General features: G+C 39.8%; 1 protein-coding gene across 1 annotated transcript in view; it reads right to left on the bottom strand.

Moving 5' to 3' along the window:
* cacna1g (calcium channel, voltage-dependent, T type, alpha 1G subunit) overlaps nucleotides 1–21,301 on the bottom strand; it is a 256,127-nt gene that overhangs the window by 149,273 nt on the left and 85,553 nt on the right. The window contains exon 3 of the mRNA XM_061755517.1: nucleotides 15,352–15,461. Coding sequence (XP_061611501.1) covers nucleotides 15,352–15,461 — 110 coding nt within the window. The remainder of the gene's footprint in view (nucleotides 1–15,351; nucleotides 15,462–21,301) is intronic.

A 21,301-nucleotide genomic window follows, 5' to 3' on the forward strand; every position in this document is an offset into this window, starting at 1 on the left:
TCACACGAGCATGCACAGCTCACTATGTAGAGAAAGTGCTTTCATGTCGCCACTCAGTTACACGTCTCTTCATTATGATAATGTCAATAAGTATTTGTTATTATGTCCTATATTTTATATCTCAAGAAAAGCCTTATTGATTTTGATCAGAGATGGACAACTTTGATGATCACAGAATTGTTATTATCCTTATCTCCATAGGGTATACGCTGCCATGTAACCTATGTATGCACTGTATATAATTGTATATCATTTACACAACCTTTTGACTCGTTTACCCAAAGTCAGCCGGGATAGGCTCCAGTTATCTGCAACCCAAATGAGGATAAGCACTATAGAAAATTGGATGGATGGACAGATAATAATTTTCAATGAAAAATGTTGGCAGTGTTTTAAAGTGTTTTGTTTTGTCTGAGCATGTGTCACAGGCTCATCCTTCTATTTTTGTTCCAAACAAACCTTTGTCAGTGCTGCCAAATATGGAACGCCCCCCACTTCCTGTGGTTCACAGAAACCCTGTAACATCTCACCAGACACTTGCTGTTAATAACAACTGTGAAAGCTTAATAGCCTGAACTTTGGCTGTGAGACAAACTATTAAGTGAAGTGACAAAATGAAAAGTGTCCTGGCAAGGTGTTGGGTCACCATGAACTACCGGAATGGATTCAGTGCAACTTGGCAGTGGTTCAACAAGTGTCTGCTGGAGTGAACAACACAATACATCCAAAAGCTGTCTGCTTGAGTTTTACAATTTTATGTCTCGATCCCCTTGATCTTCCTTCCCAAATATATCATTGTCATTACCTTTGCCAAGCACAAAGGTGAGAGCTACTGTTTCCTTAACTGATAATTGTTTTTTTTTTGTTTTGTTTTGTTTTTTTGTATTTTGTTGGTCAGTAGGATTACTCAAACAAAAAAATCCATCCATCCATTTTCTATATTGCTTATCTTTCTCAAGGTCGCAGAGAACTGCATCCTTTCCCAGCTGACTTTGGGCAAGAGGTTGGACATACCAGTCAAACATGCCTACTGTACATAGTATACGTAACAGGAACCTGCTACATTCCAAAATATAATACAACTAGAAGCGGATTCATTATCAATTTGCCATGTGTTCCCAATGGATCTTCCCTGTTGTTGAATCCTAACGCCATTCTTCATTAACCTGAAAATGGTTTGCTACCTAAGGCCTGGGTACAGATATAAAGATTTTTCCACTCATAAGATTTTTAATCTGTGACAGACCCCAGACATACAGTATAAAGATAACAATCTGCCATTTAACAGTTTTGGTCGTATCGTGCGTGTTGCACTCCTATAATATCAACACAAAACACCACACACATAAACATTCTGTTCAAACGCCGAACTTGAAATATCAAGTGATCGCAAGTGATCTCACAAAACCAAAGAAGAAGAAACACTTCCGGCTTCCTCCAAAAAAAAATTCTTGCGGTCTGGAGAACCAACTTTTATACAAAATAACGACATCGGGTAAGACATGCTTATTTGTAATTACAGTCGTTTCCTTTTCTTGAGTGTTTCTTGATTGACTATATTCCGTTTCACATCACAATTCACGGCATCATGACTGGAGAAGTCAGCTCTCCCCCACACACATGAAGACTTTTCATCATAAATATTGAACACCTTTATTATTTAAAGGTCAGAGGACAAATATGTTAAAAACTTTCTTGATAACTCTAGAACCCCTTTACATGTCATGTGTGTGTGTTCCGGGTTTTGTCTTCCCCCACTGTTTCACACACACCTGCTCCTGTGAGCATCTTCACCACCTGTGCCTCGTTCTGTCACGTACGTGGTTAGGGCGACGGCGAGGAACGCAAGGCAAGAACGTGGTGGACCCAATTGCAGGGAAGCAGGGAGGCAAGGCAGGAGTGCGGGAATCTCAAAATAATAATATTTAATCACAATGAAAAAACAACTGGCGACTACGACAAAAACAACTGGCGACTATGACATGGCAAGACATGTGACAACGACAATGAACCGACGAGAACTGAAAGAAACCAGGGAACTAAATACAAACAAATTGACGAGACCACGAGGAACACCTGGACAAGACACGAGTGGCTGGAGAGAGCTGATTGGTCGACACAAAGTAGACGAGAACAGGTGGACACAACAACCTAATGAGCACACGACAAACATGGAACACAGGAAAACATGGAACAAAACTAAACACAACCCAAACCAAAACACAGACCATGACACGTTCACCCTAATTACCTATTGTATTTAACCTCGTGTCTCATTCGCTCTCGTTGCCAGTTCGTTGTACCTTGTCGTCGCGTTCCAGCATTCCTAGTTTCCACGTCACAGACTCACAGTCAGACTTGACCCTGTTCCGATTATCGCCCTTGCCTCTTTTCCTCATGTTTTTGGATACTGTTGCCTTTCTTGGATTGCCTGCCTGAGTACCGACCTATGCCTGTCTATGAAACCTCTCTTTTTGGAAACTGTCCATTTGTTTTGGAGTCGTGCATTTTTGGGTCCTATCCTCTGTTCCGTTCATGACATTACAAACCACATCTGCTATTTTGAAGTGATTATATAGCAGATATACAGCAGTTAAATCGATAAATATGATGCAGAATGCGCCTTCCGGTCTTCGGCTCTTTCAGGCGTTGTGACGTCACACGAGCCAAACAGCCTGTTCATTCGGCCTTGTGTGCTATTGTTCCATGCTGTTGTTCTCGTCCTTGTATGTATGATTTAGCGATGTCACGATGGTTTATTATGTGGCATTTGGTTGTACAGATGGTTCAGGCAGTGGCAAGAATTTTTTTTGGGCTTTCCAAGTGAAAAAGGAATACGTGACCAGTGGATAGGGACAAACAATTGACAGGGGAAGAAACATAGTCATCTATGGATGCCTAGCAAGCATTCCCAACTCTGTGCTGATCACTTCGAACAGGTGTGTTTTGAGAAAGACTTAGCAGAAAGCATTGGATACAGAGATAGAGGCTGAAATCAGCTGCGGTGCCAACAATTTTTTCCTACGGCCATCGGGACCTCAACCGAGAGAATAAACTCTCGCAGGCGCCACGGTGCCGCAGCGCAGACAAGAGGTGAGGATTTCCTTGTATGACTCTATTATGGTTACTATGCACTGGGCAGTAGGAAAAAAAGACCCACGCAGTACTTTTCAGCACTGTCGTCTGTACTTTTGCCTATATGACAAGCCAACAGACACGGCAAAGACTTTCTGTGCGGCCTGTTATAAAGCTATTCGAGCACACAATATATAGGAATACTGCATACTATGCTCAAAAATATTGGCACCCTGTGTTTGGCAGTTGTAACGTCACTTCTGGTAGTCTTTGTGGTGGATAGTCTTGAGCTTGGGTATGTTCGGAGAGTGCTCAATAGGCATATTAAAAACCTAATTTTTAGCTAAACTATAGTTGAAAACTGGAAGTTACGTGCATGTCTTCCATAACATATAAACAATGCAAATATGAATTTTAACTGACCCCATAACTTGTCATCTGACCTTTAACACTATGCGTGTACCGGGCCTTACGCAACACAACTCAACTTTATCTATAGAGCACTCTAAAACAACCACAGCTGCACACAAAGTACTGTACATTATACTGTATAGAAATAAAACAATTAAACATAGGGCAAATTAAAACAATAGCTTGATAGTGACGTTAAAAACAATCAAGCACAAAAACAGTGCAGTCACATGCTGAGTTGAAAGTCAAAGAATAAAAATGGGTGTTAAGATGAGTTTTGAAAATGGACAGTGAGGGGGCTTGCCTAATGTTAAAGGGGAGGTTATTCCAACGGAAAAAGCTCTATCTCCTCTGAGCCTACATTTAGTCCTCGGCACCTCCAGGTGCGTCTGGTCGACTGACCTGAGGCGACATACACGAGTGTAGGGGTGGAGCAGGTCAGAGAGGTAAAATGGGGTGAGACCATTTACAGATTAAAAAAACAAATAAAAGAATGGACTCTAAAATGCACAAGAAGCTAGTGAAGGGAGGCCAGAATTTGGGTGCTCCTTCCTACGTGCTCCTGCGGCGTTTTGAGCTAATTGGAGATGTTTAAGGGAGGACTGGATGACTCCAGAGTCACTGATGGTGTAGTGGTACACTCGCCTGACTTTGGTGCAGGCAGCGTGGGTTCAGTTCCCACTCAGTGACGTTGTGAATGTGAGTGTGAATGGTTGTCCGTGTCTATATGTGCCCTGCGACTGACTGGCGACCAGTTCAGGGTGTAGTCCGCCTTTCGCCCGAAGTCAGCTGGGATAGGCTCCAGCGTCCCGCGACCCTAACCAGGATAAGCGGTGTTGAAAATGGATGGATGGATGGATGACTCCAAAATAAAGTGCATTACAGTAATCCAGCCGAGATGTAACGAAGGCATGGATTACTGTTTCAAAGTGCTGTATAGTATATAATAGTAAGATATATGAAAATAAATAGTAGATTTGCTGTAGCTGTTAATGTTAATAAAAGTGAATTCATGAGTACATCATAATTACTTTTTAAAGCTATCCTTTGCTACGTATTCTTTGATTTGAGAGCACACAACTCCAGTCTGGATTTTTCATGGAGGCCTACTATGCTCTATGAGTGCTATTTAGGTTTACCGGTATGCATTATTGCTGTTCAAGTTAGACTAAAATGTCTCTCTTGTCTTTCATTGCATCAAACAAGCGTTATCCGAGCTTGGGGGGAACAAATCTATACACTGTAATTTACCTGTGTAAGAGGGACATGTAGTGTAATCATTGCTTCTTTTTTTTCTTAAAATAAACAGAGGACTAAATAAAAAAATTACCACAACATTAGGAGTAACAGTGTATTTTGTTATTCTCATTATAAACCTTTTGTTGTCCATGAAATTAGTGGACACACTTGTGTTTAATAAAATGAAAAAAACTAAACAAAAAAAACTAAGGGGAGCCTTGGAGTAAAACCCATTAAATTGCTTACTTGATTGCTTTACCTTTTTGAAAGGTGTTTAGAGTAAATTTGCACTAATATGCTCCTGTCAGTATTAGTGTGTGACGAGTCAATTTTCATGACAATTTTGCAGGACTTCATACAACAAATGAATTTGTATTAATCCTCCACTTTTTTTTTTAGGTTTTGTTTGTTCAATAAAAGTAAACTGTTTTTTGTCTGCCCGTGACAAAAAAGTGGAATGTTTAGTACATTCTGTCATGCTTCATCTGCTCTCAGTTGCCTTGCATGTGATTCATCACAGCGCTTCTGGCATTCCTCCTCTTTCTCAAACTTCATCAGATCTCGAATCTCCCTCTTATCTTTTTTCTCACAACACAAACGCTCCATGAATATGTAGCTTTTCAAAGGTTTTTTTTTTTAAATTATAATTTTCAGAGTACATTAACAGTACGTGAATGTTTCTTTATCATACAAAAAAGGGAAAACTGTAGCTACGCTTCAATCCCCCTCCCCCTACATGTGAACCTCTTAGCCCAATCACTGACTCCACACACACTAACCCCACGTGTGAGCATGTGTGTGAGGATTGCCTGAGAGCAAATGTAAACACACGTGTTCACCAGGCAGCAGGCTGGACCGCGTGTTATCAATGCGTCAAGCGAGTGCCAGCATTACGCGCCCTCTTGTCACCTCTTGAACACAGCCTTTAAGTTGCAAATGTGCTGAGTCGCTAATGCTGAGAGCACTTAATGCACAACGTGCGAGTGTGTGTGTGTGTGTGTGTGTGTGTGTGTGTGTGTGTGTGTAAAAGAAGCTACCAGATACTGTGCAGCACTTGGAACTGGACTGCTATAGCTTTGACAAACAGATCTCAAACTCTTGGATTCAAATATTATGCTGTGATTCTTCACATGAACGCAATGTGCATGGCTTCAAGGTCAGTCCGAGGTAGTTTTACATGACAAGGGAAGAAAGTGCACACGGCAGCAAGAAACCAGAAAGAAGAAAGAAAGAAAAACGGGCCTGCAGCAGGAGAGAGAGAAAAAGCAGCTACTGTTGGCTCGATGCGACCCCAACTAGCCACCTCTCTGGGGGGAACAAATAGGACTTCCTAAAATAATGCTCTCCCTTGTAATTTCAGCTCTTTTCAGCTTGCCTAGCCGGATGAATCATCATTTGAATATCAGACAAAAAAGTCGTTTAAGAAACACTGAGAAAAGGCATTGGGTTCATTGCAGGATAACTCCCATCTTGAAAATGTCTTATGTTTCTGGGAGATTTGTTGAAAGTTTTTTTTTTAATAATAATTGAAATAATTGATGCCTCTGTAGTCTCCTAAAATGATACAGACGTTAAATTGTAAGTTTAATTACAATGATCGAAGAATGTACAGTGCCATGTAAAAAGTATTCACCCTCTTCTCAAATTCTATTATTTATTTATTTATTTTTAGCATACAGTAGTTTCCTCACTTTAAGATCATCAAACAAATGTAAATATCATTCATCTATGCATCCATCCATTTTTTTCCGCTTATCCGGGGTTGGGTTGTGAGGGCAGCAGTTTTAGCAGAGAAGCCCAGACTTCCCTCTCCCCAGCCACATCATCCAGCTCTTCCGTGGGGATCCCGAGGGATTCCCAGGCCAGTTGGGAGACACAGTCTCTCCAGCGTGTCCTGGGACGTCCCCGGGGTCTCCTCATGTTGGATCCAGACAAACCACGGCTCAAAGACCCCTCATGATGAGAAAAATATTTGGACCTTGTCTTCCATCGCCCGGACGCAGGTTGCCGGGGACCCCCTCTGGAGCCAGATCCGCAAGTGTGACTCGATGGCGAGCGCCTGGTTGCCAGGCCTGCACCCATGGGGCCTGGCATCCTAAATCCATCCATCCATTTTCCGAGCCGCTTCTCCTCACTAAGGTCGCGGGCGTGCTGGAGCCTATCCCAGCTGTCATCGGGCAGGAGGCGGGGTACACCCTGAACTGGTTGCCGGCCAATCGCAGGGCACATCCAAACAAACAACCATTCGCACTCACATTCACACCTACGGGCAATTTAGAGTTGTCAATAACCTACCATGCATGTTTTTGGGATGAGGGAGGAAACCGGAGTGGCCGGAGAAAACCCATGCAGGCACGGGGAGAACATGCAAACTCCACACAGGCGGGACCGGGGATTGAACCCCGGTCCTCAGAACTGTGAGGCAGACGCTCTAACCAGTAGGACACTGTGCCACCAGGTCATCTAAATGCTGGAAAAAAAATAATTGATTACATCATAGTGTTAGCCATACATCAAAAAAGTATGTGCCCTGGGGGATGTGAGCGGCGCAGGGTATGAACTACAACTAGGTAGCTTGGTAGGTAGGTAGGTTGGTGGATACAGTAGGTAGGAAGATAGTATACTTTATTGATTCCAAAGAAAATATGGGGAAAAACAGAGCAATCTGCTTGTTAATTGTGTCTATGATTTTCCAGCAATGCAATGATATAAAATGGAGACCATTAGGATTAGTGTAACTGCTTGGTATGCCTTATCATCACTGATCACTATCCTAATGCAGCTGGAAGAATAATAGATATTTCCAACATGCTTGTTGACATTAATTATTTATTTTGTATTTTGGAAACATTTTCCAATTGAAAATAACAGAAGTAGACATACACTACTAATTGTTTCAGTCAAACTGTTTGTATTAACCAAGCTGGCACTTTTAATGTTTTAATTACCTTTTAAAGAAATGGTTCAACGTTATCAACTGTCATGTAAATATAGACTGTGAAATATGTTACACAAAAGACTCAGTCTTATCTTTAATGACGAATGAATGAATACAGCATAATGCAAAAGGTGATCCACTCCGAAATAAGACCCTTGCACGCTTACTTTTTAACATTGGTACTTGAAGTTAACCACTATTGGTTAAATGTAAAAACAATAAAACACTCTCCTTACTGACACTGGAGTCTATACTATACGCCTTTAAAGTCTTAAAAGTTTTCTCGAAACATTTGGTAAAATTCTGAATACAACTATACTAAAATATAGACTGGCCAAGGAATGTTGGTCAATGGAATAGTGAAGTAATAGGTTGCCTCTGCTAAATATCTTGATGTCACTAAACATTACATTTACATCACATTTTTAAAAAATGGCCAAAACTAAAAGGAAAGCCATGAAATGTTTGATTTCATTCTGTATGCGATCATCGCTGGGTTCGGGCAAACACACGCGTACACACACACAAGCACAAATTTAAAGACAGACATCCATGCATAGATTACAGCTGCATATGGCCTCATATGGTGAGGACAATAGAGGAGGCTAACTGTCCTTTGCCATTCATTCAGGGCTTTCTACTGCTCACAGGTGGATGATGATAATACTGGAGAGGAGATATCAGCGCCATAGTGACCATTCAAAAACCAACATTCTGCCAACGCTGTCGTCTTTTACTTTGACATCCTTTTGTTCTGTAACTGTCAGGGGGACTTTACTGAAATCTACCCTCACAGTTTCCATCATTAAAGCTAGTGAAATGATGAAAGAGCAGAAATTAGAGTTCACAGTGATTGTTTGTCCTCAGAAGTGTATTCACTGTTCAAATACAATGCAACAAAAATGAAATACTGTTGCGTATCCACTGAAGTGGCGTTGCTATATTACAAAAAATATTAGGCATCAAACAATTAGATGAGTCAAATTACAGTCAAATTAGACTGACTTTCTGGCACCAAATTGATAGGTTTGTAGGGTTGGAGCTAGCGGAAAAGATTGAGTGCGAGATATTAACCCAGTTCATATCTTCATTTGGCATCTATGAGCTCAGCTTTATAGAGTGATATGAAGATATCATGTGGGATCCATTGGGAGACAACTTTTGTTTTCCAAGTTTGCTTTGCTTATGTCTATACTTACTGTAACCTCACCCTGTTTTTTAATGGTTTAAGTAAATTTTGGCAAAACAGATTTTATTAAATTTTTCCTATCTGACAATGTATTGTCCGCCAAATAATTTAACTTTAATATTAAAATGGAGATATCTTGTTGTTGGATGAGGGTGCTCAATTCTGCTGAGTCAATGGACAAGAACAAAAGAGAATTGTTCTGATCTATCTATTTACCACTTTGCAAGCGCATTATCAGCTCACTGCACAAGATGAACAGCGCCACATAACAAGCAGATCTATTCCACAGCGTGCATGCGGTTCCCTCTGCTTGACTTTTTTCATCCAATGAATAGAATGAACCCGGAAAAAAATAAAAATAAAAAATGCCTCCATTAGTATTAGCTAGGCAGGAAAGAACTTAATGGAAACGCCTCCACACAAAGCTTTTGTTTATTTCCATCTGCGTAATGCAAATGGAAGTACAGTAGTTGCAGAGGCCAGGTATATCGGACAATTTTACCAAACACGATGCTAAATGCATATTAAAAAAGGTTACCCACATCTCTGAGTGAATACATTTGAACAGTGAATAATGCATTTCTCTACTGTGGTAAATAATGATTTTGATCAGCTGTGTCATATTTTCCCACATGTGTTTGGGAGATTATGTTATGGTCTAATGAAACCAAGGTTTAACTTTTTTGGCCATAATTACAAAAGATATGTTTAATGGAAACTCAACACTGCGCATCAAAAGAGCACCATATACAGCGGCTGGAATAATTATTTAACACTGTCATGATTTTTCTCATTAAATGTATTTCCAAAGGTGCTATTGACATGAAAATTTCACCTGATGTTGGGAACAATGCAAGTAATCCATACATACAAAGAAAGTTGAACAAATAAGATCAGAACTTAATTAATTAATGTGAAATGACACAGGGAAAAATTATTGAACACACCAAATGGTATTTATTTAATACTTTCTACAAAAGCCTTTGTTTACAATGACTGCTTCCAGACGCCTCCTGTATGGAGAAACTAGTCACATGCGTTGCTCTGGTGTGATTTTGGCCCATTCCTCCACACAAGCAGTCGTCAAGTTTTGACGGTTCCGTGGGCTTCTTTTATGGACCTTGAGTTTCAGTTCTTTCCATAGATTTTTGATTGGATTCAAGTCAGGTGATTGGCTGGGCCATTTTAGCAGCTTTATTTTTCTTCTTTGAAGTTTCCTTGGCAGCATTTCCTTATCTTGCTGAAATGTCCACCCTCGTTTCATTTTCATCATTCTCGTAGATGGCAGCAGATTTTTGTCAATAATGTCTTGGTAGATGTGCCCAGGCGGCACGGTGGCCGACTGGTTAGAGCGTCAGCCTCACAGTTCTGAGGACCCGGGTTCAATCCCCGGCCCCGCCTGTGTGGAGTTTGCATGTTCTCCCCGTGCCTGCGTGGGTTTTCTCCGGGCACTCCGGTTTCCTCCCACATCCCAAAAACATGCATTAATTGGAGACTCTAAATTGCCCGTAGGCATGACTGTGAGTGCGAATGGTTGTTTGTTCCTATGTGCCCTGCGATTGGCTGGCAACCAGTTCAGGGTGTACCCCGCCTCCTGCCCAATGACGGCTGGGATAGGCTCCAGCACGCCCGCGACCCTAGTGAGGAGAAGCGGCTCAGAAAATGGATGGATGGATAGATGTGCCCATTCATCCTTCCTTCAATAATGTGAAGTTTACCAGTACCATTTGGTGAAAAGCAGCCCCACACCATCATGTTCCCACCTCCAAACTTCACTGTTGGTATGGTGTTTGTAAGGTGATGTGCAGTGCCATTTTTGGCAAACGTGGTGTGCATTATGGCATCCAAACAGTTAAATTTTGCTCTCATCCGACCAGACTATATTCTCCCAGTATTTAACTGGCTTGTCCAAATGTTGTTCAGCAAACTTTAAATAAGCTTTGACTGGGTCTTGCATGGTGAGCATGCATACAGGCCATGGCGGCGGACTACATTACTGTTAGATAAATTGTAGAAGTTATCATTTATTTGCTTAGCTTGCATTAGTATAATGGACAATTTTAGATGTCTCGCCTTCAAAAAGAAGACTCAGCATCATCCGATGGAAGGGCGCCTGGACCAAGGACGTGATCGGATGTGGTCGGGTCGTGACAGGTGTTGGTTCAATATTATGTGTTGTGTCTTATTGTTTAGAATACTATGTCTGGGAAAAACCCTCTTATTATCAAATATTTTGTGTTGTGTCTTATTGCTTAGAACATTATGATTTGTAAATCCCTCCTATTTCAAATAAAAGCAGGAGCGAGGGGGGGGATTGTTTAGAGCGTGTTGAGAGACTGTGATCTGAACAATCTCCCATACGCCCTCCTCATGAGAAAAAGAAACCAGCGTCTTCATTCCTTTTGTGTCTATTTTTTATAATGTTGGGTAAGATAAATCCAACATTAAATTGGTCCTTCGAGCCGGATGTCAACACACCCGAGGATTCCAGTTGTGGAGCCGACTTCCAGTTAAGAGACCGTGGCCACGGCAAGTAAGACCCTTTTACGGGACTGGTCTTCGTCCTCCTCAACTGGGATCTGAAGGTTGACGACAATCCACAGGATTGAAGACGAGTGGTGAGTTAAATTTTAAAAATTTTTTTGGGGAAAAAAGGATTAAAGAGTGAGTGAATTGCGCGACGAAGAAGTCTGCGGCAGAACAAACCTTGTGTAATACTAGTCACTGGCAAGTGGTCAAGATGGACAACGGAATCCGATAAAATCCGTGGGGACGGCGGGGTCCTGTACGTACTTAAATTCCGTATTTCTGTGTTTCTGTGTTTCCGTGTTTTCGTGTGTTTATAAAAACGTTATTAATATCGTGTGTATGTGTAAAAGTATGAATGTATAAGACGGGATTGTAAGTGACAACTGAGTTTGGAAGCAAAGGCAAGAATTCTCCGCCCCAATTAGGGTAGAAGCTTGAGAATTACCAAAACTCAGACATTTATTGTCACCCTGTCATTTTTGAATAAAGTCAGTATTTAGGTCACTCTAGGTGCAAATGAACTGACTTCCAAATTCACAAAAATGGGAATAAATAACAGTAAACAGGATCAAAAAATAGACCTAACGTGTAAAGATTGGAAATATGTTCAACTTCAAAACCATTTCAAAATAGAAGATTTAAACACGTGGATAACCAAATACGGTTTCGCTGGCCAGCTAAATTCGCAAAAAATAGTTCAACTTCAAAACGAAATAAAGTGTCGACACAAAAATGATATATCACAAATACAAAAAGATGGATTTGACGACTTACTCTTCTGGTTAAACTGGACTAATGAGGATGTGAAAAAGGCCGTAGCCGGCATCACACCTTATCAACAACAGTTAAAAAATGCTTTACATGTGATTTCGAAAGAACACATTAACAGATGGGTAGATAAACATTGGATAAACCTAGCAACTGGCCCTCTGGAGGAATATGTTAATCATGCCCTCCACGCAGAAAGAGTGTTAGACAAAAAACAAAAAGAGAAGATAGATGTCTTCCTCGACGAAGAAGCAGAAATATACTATCAAGGCAGAGAGAGAGATAATTTTAGAGGACACGGCAGAGACCGTGGGAGAGTAAGATATGGTAGAAATCGAAATTATTATGATAATACCATCTGTTGGTGCTGTGGAAACAAAGGCCACATTGCACGTGAATGCCCTAAAAAAGAAAAAAAGAAAAATAAAAGAGAATACGGACAAACTACTGCATGACTAGGCCAGCCTGCTTCCCAACTCAACAAATCCTCTTGTGTAAACATTACAGAGAATGAGGAGGTGGATTTCAATTTACAGGACATTCTGAGTTTGGACACTGAAAAACCTGAAATAACCTTGTAGAATGCCCATTTTCGAAGTCCCGGAGTGCCCTGTGAATTTGTTGGGAAGAGACGGCTTATTCCAACTAGGACTTGTACTCAAATATGAATTAAACATAAATTAAAAAGAGAGGACCTTGATGTAACACTGGAAAACAGAGAAAGTACATTCTATTACACAATCGATATCCCAGACAAACCACAGTTAAACATGGGAAAGGCCCTGTTGTCTGCAGCCTTGCAGCTTATCAAAAAAAATAGTAGATAAAAAAGAATGTGATGAGCTGCAGTAATACAGAGAGCAGCATGCGTACCAATCCCACGCACATTGTTAAATTCATTAAGACCAGACGCTACTGTGTTTACAGTAGTAGACATAAGTAATGCATTCTTTACAGTACCAATAGAAAATAACAGTCAATTTTGGTTTGCATTCACATTTGAGAAAAAAAAAAAAATATATATATACTTTTACTAGATTACCGCAAGGTTACTGTGAAAGTCTAACTAATTATTCACAAGTTATGACAACACGCATGTCTTCTGGCATCTACAGATGGAGAGACATGCAAGGATTCATTGACTTTACTGCATCATCTAACAGAAGAGGGACATAAAGTTAACAAAAAATAAATTGCATTAGTATAATGGACAATTTTAGATGTCTCGCCTTCAAAAAGAAGACTCAGCATCATCCGATGGAAGGGCGCCTGGACCAAGGACGTGATCGGATGTGGTCGGGTCGTGACAGGTGTTGGTTCAATATTATGTGTTGTGTCTTATTGTTTAGAATACTATGTCTGGGAAAAACCCTCTTATTATCAAATATTTTGTGTTGTGTCTTATTGCTTAGAACATTATGATTTGTAAATCCCTCCTATTTCAAATAAAAGCAGGAGCGAGGGGGGGGATTGTTTAGAGCGTGTTGAGAGACTGTGATCTGAACAATCTCCCATACGCCCTCCTCATGAGAAAAAGAAACCAGCGTCTTCATTCCTTTTGTGTCTATTTTTTATAATGTTGGGTAAGATAAATCCAACAATTACTCACTGTTTTCCTGGTGACAACGGTACCTGCTAATTCCAGGTCTTTTTGAAGCTCTCCACAGGTGGTCCTTGGCTCTTGGACAACTGTTCTGATTATTCTTCGCACTCCTCTGTCAGAAATGTGAGGAGCACCTGATCGAGGCAAATTCATGGTGGTATGATTGGCTTTCCACTTGCGTATTATGGCCCCAACCATGCTCACTGGAACGTTCAGAAGCTTAGATATGCACCTGTAACCATTGCCATTGTTATGTTTTGCAACAATTAGTTTGCGATGGTCTTGAGACAGCTCTCTGCTCTTAATCATGAGATGTGTCTTGACTCACACCTTAGCAATGATACTTTTTTGTAGGCTATCAATTAGGACTGAACCAGCTGCATATTCATTTGCACTGACAAGGGGCTGGATTGCTGTTTGGTTATTGATAGATTTTAGGTGTTGTCTTGGCTTTCCATGCCTTTTTGAAGCTCCCTTTCTTCAAGTGTTCAATACTTTTTTCCAATGTTATTTCACATTTTTACACACAACTTAATTTCTGATCTTATTTGTTTTACTTTCTTTCTATGGATGGATTACTTGGGTTGTTCCCAACATCTGGTGAAAGTTTCAGGTCAATAGCACTTTTGGAATTATATTTAGTGAGAAAAATGGGGACGTGTTAAATACATATTTCAGCCGCTGTATATGGTGAAGCGTGGTGGTGGCAGCGTAATATTTTGTTGCTGTTTTTCTTCAGCTGGAACTTGGACCTTAGGCAAGGTAGAGGGAATTATGCACTGTTCCAAATACTAGTCAGAGTTGCTACAACATATGTCAGGAAAAGCCTGCTAGAACAATTGAAATGTATTTGGGGTTAATCAGAGGCACTTTAAATGGTACAGGTGTGCGCCACCTCCAGTTAACATGCGTTTCAATGTGATTTGTTAATTCTTACCATGGCCACACCCCAGTTTTAAGCTGGTGTGCACACTTGTGCAACCGCATTACCTACAGTTGCAAATTTTTACTTCAGCTCCTGAAATGATTTTGTTAACCCGTTCCCCTTCTAAAATAAAATGAATAATAATTTAAGTTTTTGTTAGCTTCTGAATTTAAAAGTAGTTATCCGTCAATTTGTTGTATAATTGTAATAATATGAGGCGATTATACATTTACAGTGTATGTTTTCACAGTTATAACAGCCCTTGGCGGGAAACCACAACTACGATGTGACAGAAACAGAGTCTGTGGATCATCGTCTTCGGGTTACCTTGCATATAAGGATTTGTGATTGTACATATTAACCCTGACCTTTTTCCAAACAGATCAGGGAAGGAAAATTCACTCGCTCAAACAACCCACACGAGATGATAATCAATCAACATAAACTTTTCATTTGATAATCTGGCCTTTGCTGACTTTGATTAGCTTCTTGATCGTTATGTGTGAACCCAACTTTAAAACAAACCATTGGAACCAAAATTAACACCCAACGGCGTTAATGTTGACAAATAAATGCTATCTCTTATTGAAAAAACAATTCTTCATACTATGCAAGCCATAAGAAGGAATACAACAAAACACATTAAGTGTACAAAAAGAAAAAATGTGTCTTACCTGCAGGATTTTACATCTGTCAGAGTTGCAGTCGATGTCCTCACAGGGATGGAACATGCCCAAGGTTACACAGTTCAACAGGATCACCAACATGGACGCTCGTTCAAACCATGTATGAAAAATCAGTCAAGGAGTATAACAGACAGATAACAGCCTGCAAAATTCAAAGCATACACCTTGAAAAAATAAGCTTTCCTCTCAACTGTTTCCAGTGACCTCAAGGCAAAGTCACATTGATATCGGATACTCAGCTGCGGCTGTTCTGAAAGTCATTGCTCTATTTTGCACATTGTTAACTCATAGAACCTTTTTTTCCAGGGCTTGATTGAAAACATTCAGGTGCTGCGTATGCATTTTAAAAGAAAGCATGTCTGAGGCAAAATAAAAATATCATATGCTGAAAGCCTCGGTAAGGTGACGATAAAGCATCTGGCGTTGTGCAGACAACTAGATGCCTAGTGCATTACTTTAATTGATTCTACACTGGCACGCCTGTTGGAAGCTTGTTTGCTCTCATGTCAATCTGAGCTATGTGAAACCAATCGGGATATCGTCACAAACAATAAAAGAGTAGGACTATGCAGATGTCTTTCATGCAGTCCCAGTGTGGAAGAATGGAGACTATGAATAGAGTTAAAATAATGAGGTGAAAAGTGGACAAAATCTGAATAATGCTGTATTTACTGTTTTCATCTGTAGTGTTTCCTTCTTTTTTTTAACCCCAATTTATGCTTGTTTTACACTATTCGACACTTTCACAGAGACAAACACACAACTGAGCAAAAGTCTTTGGCTACCATACGTTGCTTTAGCAATATTATAATGACGATATATTAGTAGAAAGCCACGTCATAAAGTGTAGACTGCTGGCAAGACCAAACTGTTAAGTTAAAAAAAAAAAGAAAACATGGACCACCATATACATCTGTTTGTTCATTAGCAAACAACTTCTTGGTTCATGAAGGAGGATGACTAAAAGACAGAATATTACAGGTTTGGGTAGTGGACACTTTCATTGATGACTCAAATGTTTAAAATAGCCTTTTACGTTTGCACCTTTATCCAGATCCAAGATGTTGTGCGTCTTCCAAAATATACTGTATATTTGTGTACATTTCTTTTAATCATGCCAACTGTATCACTCCTACTTTTTAATTTTACTATGTCCAAATGATGACGAAATAAAAACAACAAAAATAAAATTAGTGTTCACCACAACACTGTACTGTATGCCCACACATAAACACACAAACACGTTAGAGAAGATCAAACTATACATCACTTCTCCAGTCAGCACTGTGCATCATCACAGTTTAACAATGTTACGATAAACTGTTTGTCACCTACGTGTGTGTATGTGAGAGTGTGTTTATGTGAGCCAGTTGTACTGTATGTATCTAAAATAGACATGTTCCAGGAAAGACAGATGACCTGCCTTTCTTTTATTGAATTAGCCGCAACTTACTCATTTATGCCACGGCCCTATAATGTAGTTGGGTCAGCATGGGCACAGCGAAAGGGGCCAAAAGTGACGACAAAACCATTTGTCATGTTGTAAAAAAACCTAAACAGTGTTGGCAATATGCAATATTATGATTAAATTATACTCTCCAAGTGACCAATGTATCATCAGAATCCAAATCTACTCACCAGGTTAAAGGATACACGAATCAATAATACAAGAAAGGGAGATTTGGGAATGAAGTATTACGCCGTCTTTATCAAAATACCACATTATTTTATATATTTGTAGGGACGGTTACACAATCCCACAGATGAGTTACAAAACACTGTACAGAGAAAGACAGTGAAGCCTCTAAACAGGGAACTGGTTAAATACTTACATTTATGTTACATTTCAGGGAAAGTATTGACTTTGACTGACTGGCCTTTTTATTTTTAGACTTTAAACTAGACATGTTTCACGTCCATCTGCTGCCTAAACCACTCCACCTCACTGAACAGAGGGTGGTGGATCCAAAGATTGGCACCAGATATAAATAAATGCATGAGCTAAAGAATTATTCACTGTGAACATTGATACAGGACCTGAAAGTGATAGATGGTGGCGCTCACACAAGATTGAACCCAAGTATTGAATAATAGATGTAGTCTGGGGGCGAAATTGGAGATGACCACAAAGAACCTCAGCCGCATCAGTTGGTTAATGATGGCTGCATGTTAAAGGCAGCACGGGATTATGTCAGAAACAGAAGGAAGCGCGGAAGAAGCTGCGAGTCCAAAGGGATGCAATTAAAAAGATCAGTCAGTATGGTTAGTGGGATCATTAAACAGGAAACAAAAACACGCAAGTCTTGACTTTTTAGGGAGTGAAAACTGCAAGACTGCATTGGCTGTAATTTATGTAGATGGTGGAACTTGGTTTAAAAAAAATGAGAGAGAGAGAGAGAGAAACATCTGATACTAAAGCCCCTTTCTTGTTCAACAAGTTAATCATCAAATGTCAAGAATGTTTCCCTCAGGCTCCAGAAGTAACAAAAAATACACTAAGGCCATGTGTATATGAAGATAAGTATGCTTTTCTGTATGCTTTACGTTCTTTTCATCGGTTTAGATTGTTGAAAACGTCATCTAATGTGAAGAATTTCAAAACCTCAATGCTGCATTCCATAAAACTAAGAAGCTGGACATTTTAGACTTCAAACAAGAAAAATGCCCTGGAAACTCATGGACTCGAGGCAAATCATTCTGTGACTTCACCAAAATGCATCACACAACAATAGCGGTGCCCACTGGGAATGAATTAAAATACTGTAAAAGATCATCAAGCTATCTACTTTCTGTATGGCTGATCCTGTTCGGGCTCACAAGCGAGCTGGAGACTAGCCCTGCCCTCAGCAAGTGTGAATAAGTCATTGAATACAAACTGTTCCCACGCTAGCTGTGATAAAGTCAACTCCAGGGGGTCCTCGGTTCACGATGTTTTGTGGTTACGAATATAGCGCAATTAAACTCATCTGCGCCCTTCACATGTGCAAGCCGACCACAGGAATAATCATCGGCCGAAGTAGTCAGTATTTGTCTAAGTATGTATATGTGTAATAATTTAGTGTATACAAATATTTACTCTAATCATGTCTTTACTGCCACGTTATACGTTAGTGATCGAGCCTACGTGTTCGGAATGAAAAAAAACAAAAAAAAACATGACAGTGACCCATGGTGTAAAACACTGCTACCAATCTACTGTATAGTTATTGGTTACAGCATATTCATTCAACACAACCCTTTTCTGCATGAGTTGGGCGGTCACTGGGATATGGAGATTTATTTTTGTCATGTTTTAAAAAAACACTCACATACGTGTGCATCCTAAGCCAGTTTATAGATTGTTAAAGTAATAACTCTTTGACGGTGCCAACACATATACAGCTCTTGTTTTAGGCATACCTAATGTGGTGGCTGTTGAAATGAGTACTTTGAAATCCCATACATATGCTGTAATTATTCACTGCAGACTGTGTCAGTTGGTAAAATATATTATTGAAACCCAGAGAAGGAGAGAAAAGAAAGCTGCAGTCAGAGAGTTGAAGAAAAAGCAAAGCATTACATATGTATAATCTGACTAATTGAATCAATAACATGGGGGGGTGGGGGGGGGGGGGGGTGTTTATAATTAAACAATAAAGAAAGAATGTATGCATTGTTCTGCTAGAGTGTGAATGCTCAAACACACGTGCAGATGCGCACGAACAAACACTTTTGTGGTGTCAGCGTTTAAACAAGCAGTGATGCCTTGTGGGACGGATTCAATTAGAGGAAAGATACACAAAAATATGCTCGGTCAAAAACGGAGAGTAAAACGTCTACACCACAGAATTCACACATGCGCAACATCATCACAAAGGAAACATGATAAAACTCATCAGCATCTCTGAAAGTATTCTTCTTTTCACGCACACTCCCACACTCTTTTCTCTTAAACACACTTTGGAATTCCTTCTTTACGTCTCTAAAGAAGTTAAGCTACTGGTTGCTAAGCAGGCACATGAGTCCTTGGCATTCATGTTTCTTGAAATACTTGTACATTCTTTATCATCTTTGTGTAAAGTACAAAAGGTTTGGAGAGACCTTCTTGATGTAAAATATGTGCCATATCAGAAGTTAGGAAACTTTTGTTCTCAATGGCCACATTTTTTGTTCAAAATGGATAGATGCGCCAGGTTATTCGTTGGTGAGGTATACAGCATAAAAATAGAATGTTTGTATCAATTATTGGAAATAATTTTGGTTCTCATTTTAATGATTGTTTGTTTATGTGAGCCCTGAGATTGGCTGGCGACCAGTTCAGGGTGTACCCCGCCTCTCGCCCAAAGATAGCTGGGATAGGTTCCAGCACGCACCCGACCCAAGTGAGGATAAGTGGTATGGAACATGGATGGATGGATGGATGGATGGATACAGTGCCGTGAAAATGTTTTGTCCCCCTTCTCAGATTCTTATATTCTTTGCATAGTTTCCCCACTTTAATGTTTTAGATCATCAAACAAATGTAAATATCAGACAGATATAACCCAAGTGAACTTAAAATGCTTTTTTTAAAATGGTGATTTCATTTATTATGGAAAAAATATATATTCAGTTATCTGGCCCTGTGTGAAAATGTAATGGCCCCCTAAACCTAATAACTGGTTGGGCCATCTTAAGCAGCAATAACTGAAATGAAGCGTTTTCTACAACTGCCAATGAGTCTTTCACATTTCTGTGGAGATATTTTGGCCCACTCTTCCTTGCAGAATTCTTTGAATTCAGCAGGGTTTTTGAGCATGGACGGCCTTTTTAAGGGCATGCCACTGTACTTCAATCTGATTCAAGTCCGGACTTTGACTAGGCCACTCCAAAACTTTCATATTGTATTTTTAAGCCATTCATTAAGTTGACTTGTTGGTGTATTTTTGATCGTTATCCTGCTGCAGAACCCAAGTGGGCTACAGCTTGAGGTCAAAAACTGATGGCTGAACATTCTCTTTCAGGATTTTATGTTAAAGAGCAGAATTCAGGGTTCCATCAATCACAGCATGTTGTCCAGGTCCTGAAGGAGCAAACAGCCCAAGACTATCACACTACCACCACCATGTTTGACTGTTGGTTTGATTTTCTTTCTTTGATTTACGGCAGATGTAACAAGACACACACCTTCTAAAAAGCTCAACTTTCATCTCGTCAGTCCATATAATATTCTCACAAAAGTCTTGGGAATCATTCACATTTTTTTTTTTTTTTTTTTTGCAAAAGTAAGACGAGCCTTTGCGCTCTTTTTGGTTAGCAGTGGGTTTCTCTGCCACTAACGCCATTTTTGCTCAGTCTCTTTTTTATTGTTGAGTTTAACTGAGCCAAGGGAGACCTGCAGTTCTTTAGAAGTTGTATTGAGTTTCTTTGTGGCCTCCTTGATTAGTCATTGCTATTCTCTTGGGGTATTCTTTGTCGGCCGGCCACTCCTGGGAAGGTTCACCAATCTTCCATAATTTCTCCATTTGAGGTTAATGGCTCTGCCTATGGTTTGCAAGAATGGCTTTTTTTAACCCTTTCCAGACTGATAGTTGTTTGCTTAAATTAGTTTGGATGGTGTCATTTTGTTGCAGCTTTTTAGGTATTTTGTCTTACTTGATTTTGTCAGACAGGTTCTGTTTAAGTGATTTCTTGATTAAACAGGTGATCAGGATGTGATCAGTGAAAATTAACCAAAAGTTGTGATTAGCCACAATTAATTAATGATGTAACAAGGGGGGTAATTACTTTTTCACACACAGCCAGGAAACTTTGAATAGTTTTTTTTTTATTTAATAAATGAAACCACCATTTAAAAACAGCAAAGTTATCTTGGGTTATAGTTGTCTGATATTTACATTTATTTGATGAGCTTAAACATTAAAGAGGGGAAACTATACCTACACTATAAACTATATCTATAAACTGTACTGTATCTGTG

Source organism: Phyllopteryx taeniolatus, chromosome 19, assembly GCF_024500385.1.
Source record: "Phyllopteryx taeniolatus isolate TA_2022b chromosome 19, UOR_Ptae_1.2, whole genome shotgun sequence".
NCBI classification, from domain to species: Eukaryota; Metazoa; Chordata; class Actinopteri; order Syngnathiformes; family Syngnathidae; genus Phyllopteryx; species Phyllopteryx taeniolatus.